General features: G+C 41.4%; 1 protein-coding gene across 3 annotated transcripts in view; it reads right to left on the bottom strand.

Annotated features, from left to right (window-relative positions):
• The window catches only part of LOC122791600 (non-muscle caldesmon-like), a 1000623-nt gene that overhangs the window by 61609 nt on the left and 925117 nt on the right, over positions 1–13897 (bottom strand). For all 3 annotated transcript variants that reach the window (XM_044059382.1, XM_044059381.1, XM_044059384.1), the window contains one exon: positions 9908–10006. In XM_044059382.1, coding sequence (XP_043915317.1) covers positions 9908–10006 — 99 coding nt within the window. The remainder of the gene's footprint in view (positions 1–9907; positions 10007–13897) is intronic.

The raw sequence follows: 13897 nt of genomic DNA, 5'->3' as shown, positions 1-13897 counted from the left end.
GAAGACTTCGGTTCTGAAACTCGAATACGAAAATTTCAGGAGTCGGCCAACCGGCACTTGCGAACTGCTTCTGCTTCGGGCACCACGCGGCAAGAAAGACTGAATAAAATGGCGTTGGCTGCATGTTTTATACCCCTGATGACCTGACGTCATGGAAGAGGAGACAGCAACTGATGCAGGACCAAAGACTTTGTTATTCAGGCCGACTGAGGGCAACCTGCCAGCAGATTACCCAAATGTAACGACTGCAACAGTGAAACATGAAGAACATCCTGAATGGGTCATAGTGCTCTTGCCTAACCTGGGGATGCTGGCTCCTGCTCACCTGAAAAAAATGGGCCAATACATTGTGGGTAGGGGAGGATAAGGAGGGGTAAAATACTGCTGCAATATTGTGGATAATACAGCTTTTAATTTTTCAAGGAAGATAAGGATAGTATATCTGGATTGGCTAAACATATTGTCAGTCACAGCTTATAAAAAGGGATACAAAAATATGGATTCTAGTGATATAGTAATTCTGTTATTGAGTCTTGTGAATATCCAAATACCCAGAACCATCAGAGGAGGATATTCACTACACATGCATTTCTGTTAGCCACAGTGAGTTGATACCTTCCTGCCTACTACTGACTTATGACTCAAACCAGTTAATAAGACTGCTGCAAAACTGTAGATATCTAGAATAAAATAATGCATGTTAGTCACTCCAGATGGCTTATTCCAAAAGTCCTCAGGATTTCTGCAGTGGTGGCTTAGTGGTGAGCTTAGGTCCCTTCCCAGCAGGTGACCTGGGTTTGATTCCCAGCCAATGCAGGAAGTCCATACATTTAAATGACTGGGGCTTGGTATAATGGTTAATGCATTTCACTCACAAACACAAGGTACTGTTTTTGATTCTCACCTCAGGGAAGGAAACTGTCAGGTTTAGAATGACCTATTAAGAAAGCTAGCCTTGTAATTAAAGACCAAAAACGGATACTAAACTGATATAGAACGACCAACAATGCAAAATGAAATATCAGCAGGGAAAGACTGCAACCACCAATAAATAACGATCAACAAGTTTATAAACTTGTTGGTCATTATTTACTGGTGGTTGCGGTATTTCCCTGCTGATATTTCATTTTGCATAGCCTAGTAATTAGCTATGAACTACTGCACTCTGAGTCCATGGCTATTCGTATTTCCCCCAGAGGAGGTGTACTCCATGCCACCTGAAACATCAGTGCCATCCTTCTCTTCTACAAGACTTGGCACAAGTTCTTGATAGATGGGTACATAAGCAAATTCTGGACTTCCTGTGTTCTAGCCACTTTTTAATAGATCTCCAAGCTGGTTTCTGCAAAACCTACAGAGCTGACCCAGCCTTATTTACTGTATTTAAACATGTAAGAACTGGTTTGATAATGGAATGTTGGATGCTGTGCTTGGATTTGCCCTCTTAAAACTATTTTACACCATCATTCTTAACATGTTGATGTAAAAAGATTCACAAGTTACCCTTAAAGAAGACATAATTTTCAAAGATGGAATGAATCCTTGCTGAAACTCAGTCAAGGGTCATAAATGGGCCTGCTTTTATTTCCTATCCAAGTTACAGATGGTGATGAACTGTGTGTCATTACATTTTCAGCAATTTGCAGATAACTCAACCCTGACCTGTGCTAAAGAATTTTTAACCTGTGTGCAAATTAAGCATCATGAGGGTTGTGGTATCCTGGGAAACTGGTTCTGTGGGGGCTGTTTCCTTTTGCACACAAAGAAATTCAAGGCCATTGTATTTTGCATCAAAAAGTTCAAAGTCTTAACATTCCCTAACCTGAAAATCATCTGTATAATGGTAATAAGATTTATACTTACACAATGGATTCCATAAACTATCTAGGGTGTATTGTAGGTGGTCCTTATTACAGTAAGCTCTCAGTTAACCGGAACTCAAGCAGCCAGCACTCTCAAGCAACTGGCCAAAGAATCGAAGAAATAACAGTACAACTTTCATGTGCTGCACTTTGATTTCTCTCTGCAGAAACATACCTTATGTTTTTAGAGTTTTAAAAAAGAAGATAGGAATAAATTCTCTCTCCCCAATCTGAGTCAAACCAAACAGATAGCATAGGGACACTATTAGTCAGGCCTATTTTTAACGCTAAAGCAACAAGAAACTACAGTTATCTGGAATGTACCAATCCCCATGGGTGCCGGTTAACTGAGAGTTTTCGGTACAGTTAATTTTCAAATCATTGTAATTGTTAAAAAAGTCCTTGACTTTCACTACAGGCTGAAGAGCTTCCAGAACTATGGATCCAGAAATCTCATTTGGGTTTCTTTCTTTCATTCCCATTTACTGTATTAGGTAATTGTATATGGAAACGTCATTAACATGAGGATATCTAACACAACGCTGCAAAGGCTGTATCCCTTGTCAGCCAGTAAAGGCAACAACAGCAGAGTATTAAGGACTATGTGGGGGGGCTGATTTGATCGGTAAACTGAATCAAATACTTCCAAGTATCACCTTCGGGAACCTACACGAAAAACATCATGCTCTGCCACCAAAACACCTCCCAGAGCTGCATATTAAAGTGGAACCTGCATTTCTCCAAAACAAAACAGGTTGGTTGAAAGCTTTAGTGACTTAATTTAGCTTTACCTGTCCTTCCCAACAGCTAAGTACACACACACACACACACACACACACACACACACACACACACACACACACACACACACACACACACACACACATACATAACGTCTTACAGTATAATAAATAGATACAAGTAAAGTATCTCCCCTCCCCAAAAGTGTACAGATTTCAAAACTCAGACAGTCTGAATATTTCACACACAGATAACCTTCCTCACACAGACACGCACACAGATGCACACACACGTACACACACACACACACACACACACACACACACACACACACACACACACACACACACACATGCACATGCATTTGGCGGAAGTTTCACACAGTACTACTGCCAAAGAGCTGGAGTAGAGCCAGTCTTGCCCAACCTCACCTCCTTTTCAACCAATGAAATGTGTGCATTTGTTTGATTACAAACATGGCAGTCTCATGTGTCTAGATCTATAAGGTACAGAAATTAGTAACAAAAAAGTTCATACAGGAAGGTATGCAGGCTACAACACATAATCTGAATAGCTAGTTAGATAATGGATACCATTATCTGTGAAAACATCTGTAATATAAATAACAGACAAGTGTTTAACTGAGTTGCACACAAATATTATTTGGAAAGCTATGAGTAACACAAAATCCTGGTAATGGATTTATGAAAGGTGACAGGAAATAACTAATTTGTGGTAAAAATGACTCCAGTGTAGCTAGTATGGCAGTTTGCTAAACTTGTGGCCAGTGGTCTCACCTTCACTGAGCAGAAAGACATAGGGAATCTGCTAGCTGACAAATTCAGCTCAGACTTAACCCCTGCCTCCCTCCATGGAATATCTACTAGCATAACAACCCAACTATTACCAGGGAGCAGGTACTGGTAGCTCTTACTAAGGTCAAAACCACAGCCTCAGTGGGGTCTGTCAGGCCCTGACAGTATCCAGAAATGCCTTCTAAATAGCTTGAAACATAACCTATCAGAACCACTTGAGTCACTTTTCAACTATAGCCTCAAAACAGATTTTGTACCATAAGAAAGGAAGACTGCAATGGTTACCTCACTTCACAAGGGACCATCAACTAACCCCAGAAACTGCAAACCCATTAGTCTTAGGAGTTTAATATGCAAAGCCATGGAACATATTATCATGGAAATGATCGACAAAGACATGGACAACCTTCAAACACTGGATTCAACCTAGTTTGGCTTTGTCAAGGGAAGCTCATGCCTACTAAACCTGGTGGAGAAGGTCACCGAGGCAGTGAATGGGAGGAAAACAGTGCATGCTGCCTACCTAGATCTAGTTAAGATGTTTAATACAATACCCCATTCATGTATAGTTGACAAACTCACTGAACTGGGCATAAACTCCTACATAACTTGCTGGATTGCCAGCTGACTCACAAACAGGACCCAGGAAATCAGGACTGATAAGACCACCTCCACTAACTGACTGGTACCACTATGAGCAGGGCACCTCAGGTCTCTGTGCTGGGACTACTCCTATTTGGCATCTCCTTCTAGGAGGTAAAGGCTAATGCCAATTGCCTTTGACTGACCAAGTTCACAAATGACTGCAAATTGTGAGCTATCATAGATGCCCCCCATAACACAAAAGACAAAATGACTGTTGCCAAAGTCACAGATTAAAATTCAGTGCCAAGAAATGCATTATAGTACCTTTAGGAAAAACTGCCACCTAGGCTAATTACTCCATCAAAGAGTTTACCCTGCAGTCAGGGATCTGGGAAGATATGTAGAGTAGAAGGTAATCTGTTCTTTGACCAATATGTGGCCCAGGTAGTAAGAACCATTCTATGCCACCCAATTTATAAGTAAGAACATGGCATCCAGGTCCAAGGAAGTTATATTGCCACTTTATTTGGCCCTTATCAGACCCATGTGCAGTAACTGAGACCTGGTTCAAGGCTCCAGAGAGCACCCCTGCAATACCAGGCTACAACTCTTACTACACTTTTCGGCCACCAAACCAGGACTGAAACACTAAAGGTGGAGGAGTGTCAATATTCACCAAAGATATTCACACCACCAGGCTAGTTGCCCAACACAATGCATCTGAAATTCTCCAGGTGCAACTAAGACTAGGTAAGACTGCAATCCAAATTGTAGCTTGCTACAGATCCCCCACCATGCCTCAAGATTCTCACTACACCTTTCTAAACATACTGGAAAATATTAAGATAGAACCAAACACCCTAACACTGGGTGATTTTAACTACCCTGCCATCAACTGGGAAAACTACTCGTGTACCAACACCTTTGCCCAATGGTTCTTGGAATTCATAAATTCCAACGCCCTGGAAAAACTAATCCATAGTCCTACCAGGGGCTCCAATATCCTAGACCTGGTCATTACCAACATGGGAAATCGATGCTCCACACCTATGGTCACCCCCTTGTTAGTCAGTTCTGACCATAAGCTAATCACCCTTAGTATCCACATCCCACCCCCACCCCCTGTAAGGAAACCTCCATAAAAAACTTCTCCAAAGCCAACTTCATGCTACTCAAGTCAGAAGTGACAAACTTCAAGACACCCATGCAGACGGGAACTGAAAGTTCAATTGCTGAATCCTACACTAAGGCACTGTATGAGCATATCCACTCATGCATGAATCGTGCCATCCCAAACAGAGCCAAGATGCTCTCATCCAAAAAAAAGGAAGCCAATCTGGTGGTCCCCTGCCATAAACAAACTTTACAACAAAAGGAAGAAACTGTTGCAGAACAGAGGAAAATCCCAGGATGCAAAAAACTCCCTTATCAACCTCAGTAAGAAATTGAGATCCCTCATAAAATCCTCCAAAGCTAGTTACGAAAATAAAATTGCCAAAGATTCCAAAGACAACCACAAGGCATTCTATAACTATGTCAAGAATCTAAATGTCAATGCTCAAATCTGCTCTGAGCTAAAACAGAATGGCATTAAATATACTGATCCCAAGGATATTACCAATATCCTGGCAGATCGATTCAGTGCCAACTTCACCACCCCCTCTCACCCCCTAAATGGCCCATCTCAATACCGGAAGATTGCCAAATTCCGGTAATAACAGTCACACAGGTAAAAAACGTACTCTCCAAAGCTAAGAATACAGCATCCATGGGACCAGATGACATCTCGAGCTGTGTACTACATGAACTACAATATGAACTGGCACCTCACCTAAGTGTCATGTTTAATCATAGCCTCATCTCAGGTTTCGTGCCTACTGAGTGGCACAGAGCTACAGTTATCCTAGTCCACAAGGGGGGGTTATTCCAGTCCACAAGGGGGGATCCACCTTGGATCCCGGAAACTACCATCCCATCAGTCTGACAAGCCTTATCTGCAAGGCCATGGAGCGTATTATCATGGAACTTATAAACAAAGACATTGGCAACCTTCAAACACTAGACCCCACCCAGTTTGGGTTCGTGAAGTGCCGATCTTGTCTCCTGAACCTGATTGACTTCTTCAAATCAGTCTCCAGAGCCATGGACAAGGGTAAGGTGGTTCACACAGCCTATCTAGACCTTGCCAAGGCCTTTGACACCATCCCCCACTCTGGAATCATAGATAAACTTACTAAGCTGGGCATTAATACCAAAGTCACCCAATGGGTTGCTAACTGGCTTACTGATAGAACCCACACTGTAAAAGTAGCCAACTCCAAATCCAGCTCCAGACAAGTGACAATTGGAGTACTTCAGGGTTCAGTCCTGGGACCTCTCTTGTTTGGCATCTACTTCTCTGAAGTACAGACCAACACTAAGGGACACTGGCTAACAAAGTTCGCACATGACTGCAAACTGGGAGCCATTATTGAATCCCCAAATGATGTGGATACCCTACAAAAGGGCCTTACAGAAACAGATGCTTGGTGCCAGAGCCATGGGCTCAAGCTCAATGCCAAGAAATGTATAGTTATCACCTTTGGGAAAAAACATGTACCCGTGAATTGCCATATAGGTGGCGGTACACTAAACACTGAAAGTGTGATAAGAGACTTAGGGACACAGGTGGACAGTGGTCTCACCTTCGATAACCACATCACCACAACAGTCAGGAAATCCTTCTATGTGGCACACCTCATCACTACGGCCTTTTCATTCAGAAAAAAGGAGGTCATTGTCCCACTGTACTCATCCCTCATTAGACCCATTATAGAATACAATGCCCCATTTGGTATGTACCTCTCAAGACATCTGCAACAACTGGAAAGGCCACAGAAATACCTCACTAAAAGAATCACAGGCCTAAAGCAGATGCCCTACGCTGACCGCCTTAAAAAACTCCAGCTATACTCTGTCGCATATCATCTACTCAGAGGCGATCTCTGCTTAACATACAAGGCCATGTCAAACCCAGAGCTGTTGGACATGCTACACTTAAAGAAATCCCAATCCCTCAGAGCCACACGCTCCAGGGATCTAAACCTTGTCATCACAATAAACAAAACATGATGGAGGGATAGGTTCCTGACCCAGAGACTCCCCAGACTCTGGAATAGATTGCCCATACATGTCAAGCAGTGTGCCTCTTTGTCTTTGGCCCTCTTCAAAAGGAACCTTGAGGATTGGATGGGAGAAAGAAAATTCACCCCGGGGATCACATCAGTCGCCCTGCTAGACGGGGGTCCAGGGAAGTAAATAGTGTGGGAAGAAATAGCCAGGGAATTATTATGTCTAGGCTTGTATAGGCCCTAGGGCTGATAGCCTAGTACCAACCTATGAACCTATGAACCTATGAACCATTATTGACTATAATGCCCACTTTGGCATGTACCTGACCAGATAAATGCAACTGTTGCAATGCCCACAAAGGATCCTTACCCGAAGTATACAGGGTATAAACACATTGTCCTATACAGATTGCCTTAAAGCCCTGTTTCTATACTTGCTGTCCTACAGGTTACTGAGATGCAACCTCAAAACCAGCTCTAATGGACCTTTTGCAGATCCACAAAATGAATAGCACCAGAACCATTAGATCCAAGGATTTTAATTTTGCTTGCGACATACATAGGGCATGTTGGCAAGACAAATATGTGTCTCAGAGGATCTCCATATTCTGGAACAGGCTTCTCATCCATGTGAAGCAGAGTCCATCCCTAACCAGATTTAAATGTAACCCTGAGAAGTGGATGAGAAGTTGGAAATTTACCATGGGTCTGGCCCCTATGTCTATGATAGATAAAGGTAGACATACACAGGGACACAACTAAATTGGGTTGTGCCGCTAGGCTTATAAAGGCCCTGGTGATGGTTAGCCTAGTATATACCTATGAACCTATAAAGGTCTCACTTCTGGGCACTTCACCTTTAATCTATCTATGGTGCCAATGGATTTGGAATTTTAAAGTCAATGTTACTTATTTTAGTAAAATATGAAGGCAATGCAATTATGAATACATAAAAAAAACATTGGATAATTAAGCAGACTGTGTTTTCTGCACAGTATTTTTTTATATATGTTTTTGATTTATACCTGAAGGTCGTAATTAAGGTTTGGGTTGTTCTGTCTTGCAATTATGAATGCAGATGGGACTCAGGTTGGTAAAATGGTCTGAACAACAAGAAATGTTTTCAAACATATTAGTAGTGGAAAATCAAGGCTGACAAGTCCAGATCAGGCAAACAGGAGGCATAAAGTCGATAACTTAGCTGTAACAACAATTAACAGCTGTAATGAAGATCAAATCGCACAGACAACTTTTGTTTTTCAGGACTAAGGTTCATTGGATCAGTAACATGCTTGTAGCCTAATGGCCTTTGAGAAGCTTGAATGCTGTTGTCTTGTGATATGTGTCTACCAACATATACAACAAGGCCTATTTAACATGTGTGAAGTGACTGGTGTTATTTTAAGGACAGAAGAAATTTGGCTCAAACACAAAGAAGCCATTAGATGACCTATTTACCTGTCACACCTCGTAGCTACAAGGGTAGAGGCTGACCAGCAGATGGTTGCTGTGGCAAGCTGGCAACACTACTGCTGGAATTATTTTGGAATGTGGTTGGAAAGCAAAAGCCGAATCATAGGATGAAGCTTTTTAGTTGCACCAGTCAGTCTTTGTCTTCCATCCCTACCTATTGTTATGAGCTTTGTATTGTGACCCAAAGTATATGCTCATGGATAAAATTTGTAAGGTTCATTCACAGGGTTCACTCACACTAAGGCAGTGAGAGGACTAGTAGTCTGGTAGGACCTTAGAGGAGCCCTGCAGTTTCCTCAGGATCAGGGAAAGCAGTTAAAGTGGTTCAGGCACTTTTATTCAGGATGTTGTTTTGGTGCCTTCCACCTCATGTCCCTCAATCATGACTGACAGGGAGGAGGTCCCAAACTAGATCCAGGACTCACTAGAGAGATTTTTTTCTCAGTCTTATTGGGAATATTTGGGGATCCCACAGAATGAACAGGGGACTGTTACTAGTAACTGTGAGTTTTAGTTGCTCTTATATGACTAGATGGGCAAACTCTGACCTGAAGCACAAAGGCCAACCCCCAAAAATCTACAAGTAGTAGGATTTTTTGTGACACAGCATGTGGCTAGGAAGAAGACAAGCAGGAAACTTCCCCTGGTGTAAGAATATACTGACAACTGATTTTAGGTACAGGATTGGTCTCTGAAGAAAAAAATAATGGAAGTGTCGCCCTCTCTGCTCATACCAGGTGGCTGACTTTGCACAATTTTTCCCACAATCGTTGTCACATCCTCCTAAGTTTAAACAGTTACATTTATAATTAATTTTAGTACAAATGATGAGATGTAGAAAACGGCTAACAAGAACATGCAATTCAAATGGAGAACACAATTTCAAGTCTGATAAGTGAAAAGTCCCCATGATGTAGCTATGTTAGAGATGTGGAGTAAGAAAAATGAAGAAAATATCCTCATGATGTTTCTTTTTTTTTCAGAAAAAAAAACAGGAAATGATCCACAAGCAGGGAAGGTAATAAGTAGGAGTTTAAAAAAAGTCTGTAATTTGGAGTTAGTGACATTTCAGTGGGAGTTATAAAATAATAAACTGCCAGCGGAACTTTACTGCAATGAGACTGCTAAAGTAGAAAGATAAAATGATAAGTCCATAAGGCAATATTTTATTTGTAGAGGACTTACAACCAAAAATTGTGGCATCTTCCCATACTTATTGTTACTTTTGCTACTGTTCCAACTGTAAAAAAAGCACTAAGTACTAGCCCTGTCTGCAGCCCTTTAGGCAGTACTCAGCACTATTGATTATCCCGTTACTTACTGAGGCAGCAGTAGCAGGGTACTTCACATTTGTGTCTGATGTCTCCTTCACCCACTGGTTGATTCTGCCAGCAACACCGACATTCAGGCCTTCTGTGTCCTAGCAAACAAACAAAAACAAATAAAAATAAAAGTAAAATAAAAGAATGAAAGAAAAGAAAAACATTCCTAAAAAAATCACTTTAATTACTACAAAACGTAAGAATTATAAAACATCTTAAGAGCTTCCAATAAGGTTCATCTATGCTGTTTATTATCTCTGACTAAGATTATTTAAACTGCTGGCTTTACTGTTCTAATGTCTCTGTCCTGGGCCTGAAACTATACAGGTTCCTGCTACAGTGTTGTTACAGATACCCAGAATGCACCAACTACATAAAAGTCCAAAGAGCCCTTTTTCACTTCAAATGCTATAAAAGCTTTTTCTGCTCAAAGTGAAATGCTTTGTTTACTTCCATATATTTTAGATAGAAAATTGAAATAGAGTAATAACGTGTTAAGTGCTGGGTGTTATTTTTCAGATGGGAGAAAAGTGGCTGTGTGGATGGGTATAAAATGTGGTATTACACTATTGTCTCAGGGAAGCCTGAAAGCACCAGTTGTGTAGCAGCAACAGAACTGGAATAAGGCAAGAAACAATAAGACATCCTACAGTTGGTGGCAAGTATATGCCCAGACCATAAAACCATAATGATGTATTTGAACATTAACACTTTCAAAGACACAAAAATTAAAAAAGTGCACTTTGTGACTGGTTGATAATTGTGTCAGACAGTCAGAGTACAAGAATGCTGAAGCTCTCAACAGTACAGGGCTTCATCCATTATGCTGCTAGACTTAATTCCTTCTGAATTCAGGAGGGTAACATCCTTCTACTGAAGGCACACCATGCGATGTTTTAGAGAAGCTCTTGTCTGCACTATCTGTGGGAGTCCACTTAGTGACACGTGGGAGTACAATTGTCAGCCTGAAAAAGATGACATGAGGCAGTTCAAGGCAGATGCAAACTACTTAAAAAATAATAATAATAAGGGGTCTTTTCTTTGTATCTGCTTTGCCTTTCTGTAAGGCTGAATACTGCCATGACTAGGGTTAGTGGCCAATAACATGATTCATATGTTTCCAGCAAGCACATCAAGAGGACAGCCACAGTTCAGCCAAAAGGCATCTGCATCCATTCACAACAATGAACAAAAGAAATTGTCAAGACATTACCATTGGGTCCCCTCTCTTCCACATGTTTATTAATGATCTCACAACTGATCATTAGTGACCCTCTCTTTGTTGGCAATCTAGTTATCTTTGGCCTTGGAAAGTAGACAGTGGTCATTCAGTTCATTCTTTGGGTAAAGTTTAATAAGGAATGGAATTCCTCATCCAAGGACCTTCATGTCAATAGCAGCAAAACTAATAATGTTCTGCTTGCTACCGGTCAAAAGACTGCAAAGTCTGAAGGTCTTATTATTCATGATCCCCACAGGAGAGTATTTTATTTTCTTTTTATTAACTATGTCAGAAGGATAAATATTTGCAAGTGTAACTGTTGAAGGTGTACCTCAAACAGTCTGCATACTTCTGCATTTATCCAGAAACATAATAATGCAATCATGGAACACAAACACAACTTTAACTTCTTCACTTAATTTGCAAAAGTACATTATCTCATTCATTGTCCTTCCTTGGGCTTCCAAGTTTCTCCAAACCCATGGAGAACCAGTTCTGCAGACTTAATAAAGAATGACGATTATGTGTCCTATGGCAACGTCCATTTTCTAACATTTCCTCAAACTCAATTGTCTACTCCCTGCCTTTTTCAGTCATTTCACAGTGTAGTGTTACTTTGTCACCTTGTACAGAATGTCTCCTTCTCCTGATTGTGAACCTTTCTATTCAACAAGCTTCACTGAGTCTCACTAGCTCACTAGTAATGTCCTGGAATTTCTAACTCTTATTTTCCCAGTGGACCATTCAAGATTTTAGAAACAATGCTGTTTACCCATCCATACAGTACTATTTTTTTCACCCACATTTCTTTTGGTGTTCCTTTTGCTGACAACACCCTTAAGGACATATTTTATTCTTCCTTTATTTTCTTCATGTACATACATTTACCATTCAGCTGGTAAACTGAACTACAAAACCTTCTGCACTAGGTGGAAGCACAAGGAAAAGGTACATTAACACAAAGGTAGGGGAATTCACTCCATGCCACCACTTCTGCCCATCTAGGTGACTTCAGCTCAGCACGTCAAAGCGAGAATGGTAGAGCATAAAACAAACCCCAGCTGGCTGCAATATGACAGCCAGTGCTCCCCCCACCAGTCAGGAGACTATTAATTGCTTGATGTGTATGCTTGATGTCTTACCATTTGGAGGGATAACACCCACCCAGTGGAAGGCACATTGGGGTACTACCCAAAATGCAGTGGTCTGGAAGAGAGATGAAGCAATGGTGGAAGCTGTGAATCTGAAGTCAGTGATATCCACCTACACCAAACTTTCTCACCTCTTACTTCCAGAACATATGAAAGAGCTCTCTGTTTTCATCAGCATACCAGAGGGTTAAGGTTATTATAAGCTGCTGATAACTTTCATTATGCAACAGTAGGTTTGCTTCCTTCAGCCTGTGCTTATGAAACGTGTGAGTCTGAATAACTGAATTAACTAGAGAATAGTCTTGCTCTACCCACAAAAAAAAGGCACTTGGTGGGTTTAATTGGTTAATAAATTAATGAAATAAAAATAAAAAAAGGTTCCTTCTGCAGTGGAAGTACCCAGCCTCTCATTTTCCATCCCTTCTTTCTCACACTGCAACATTCTCTCATCTCTCACCATTAACCCGTGTGTCTTGCTCCTGTTGTTCCTCTTGGTCTCCTTCAGCAGATTCCATTACCTACACTCACGGTACTCTTGCTATAACATAAAAAGTACAGTTGTCTACACTTACCATAAATGTAGATGTTCGAGTGTATTCACTGTTGCAGTCATTACTTTTGGGTTATCTGCCTGCAGGTAGCCCTCAGCCGGCCTGAATATCAAAGTCTTGGATCCCTGCGATGGATGCTGTCTCTTCTTCCATGACGTCAGGTTGTCAGGGTATAAAGCATGCAGCCGACATCATTACATCAATTTTTCTTGCCCCAGATGTCAGGTGCCCCCATAATGGGAAGCAATTATATATAAGATTACACCTCCAACAAAAAGCAAATACACCAAAAAGCTGAAATACACTAAACAAGAAGAAAGGTATAGCCAAGAGAAGTCAAGGGGCTGGAGGGAGGGTAACCAGGACTGCAACAGTGAATGCACTCGAACATCTACATTTATGGTAAGTGTACACAACTGTACTATGTTCTTCATGTTTCACTGTTGCAGTCATTACATTTGGGTAGATTCCCAAAGCTAAGGAAGGGAGGATGAAGTTAGAGAGCATTACGACCAGTTATTAAGCCCTGCAAAAATGCAGTGGCAAAACCAGCTCTATATTTAGAAAAAATAGGCAAGTGGTAATTCTTGGTGAAGGTATGTACAGAGCACCAGGTAGCAGCTTCTAGGATGTCCCTGGTAGGAACACCTCTGAGAAAGGCTGTAGAGGTAGATGCAGCCCTGGTGGGATGTGGTCTTATCCCCTGTGGGGTAGGTTTTCCATGGTGCTTATAGCAGAAATGAATGCAATGGCCTATCCATTTAGAAATGGTTTGCTTTGAAATGGCCTTCCCCTCTGCCCCTACAGCAAATGCAGCTAGCAGCTGTTCAGTTTTTCTGAGCAGCTTAGTCCTGTCTAAATAAAATCTAAGTTGTCTGCGCACGTCCAGAGAGTGCAGTATTTGTTCTCCTTTGTTCTGTGGATTAGGAAAAAAAGATTGGCAAATGAATGGACTGATTAAGGGCCACACTGGATACCACCTTGTGCATAAAGGAAGGACTGGTCCTGAGGGACACCCTGTCTGCATGGAAGATGATGAAGGGCCCCACTGCCATGAGGGACTGT

Source organism: Protopterus annectens, chromosome 17.part0 (genome assembly GCF_019279795.1).
Source record: "Protopterus annectens isolate FY-2018-M chromosome 17.part0, PAN1.0, whole genome shotgun sequence".
Classification (NCBI taxonomy): Eukaryota; Metazoa; Chordata; order Ceratodontiformes; family Protopteridae; genus Protopterus; species Protopterus annectens.
This window is presented reverse-complemented; position numbering and strand designations above follow the sequence as displayed.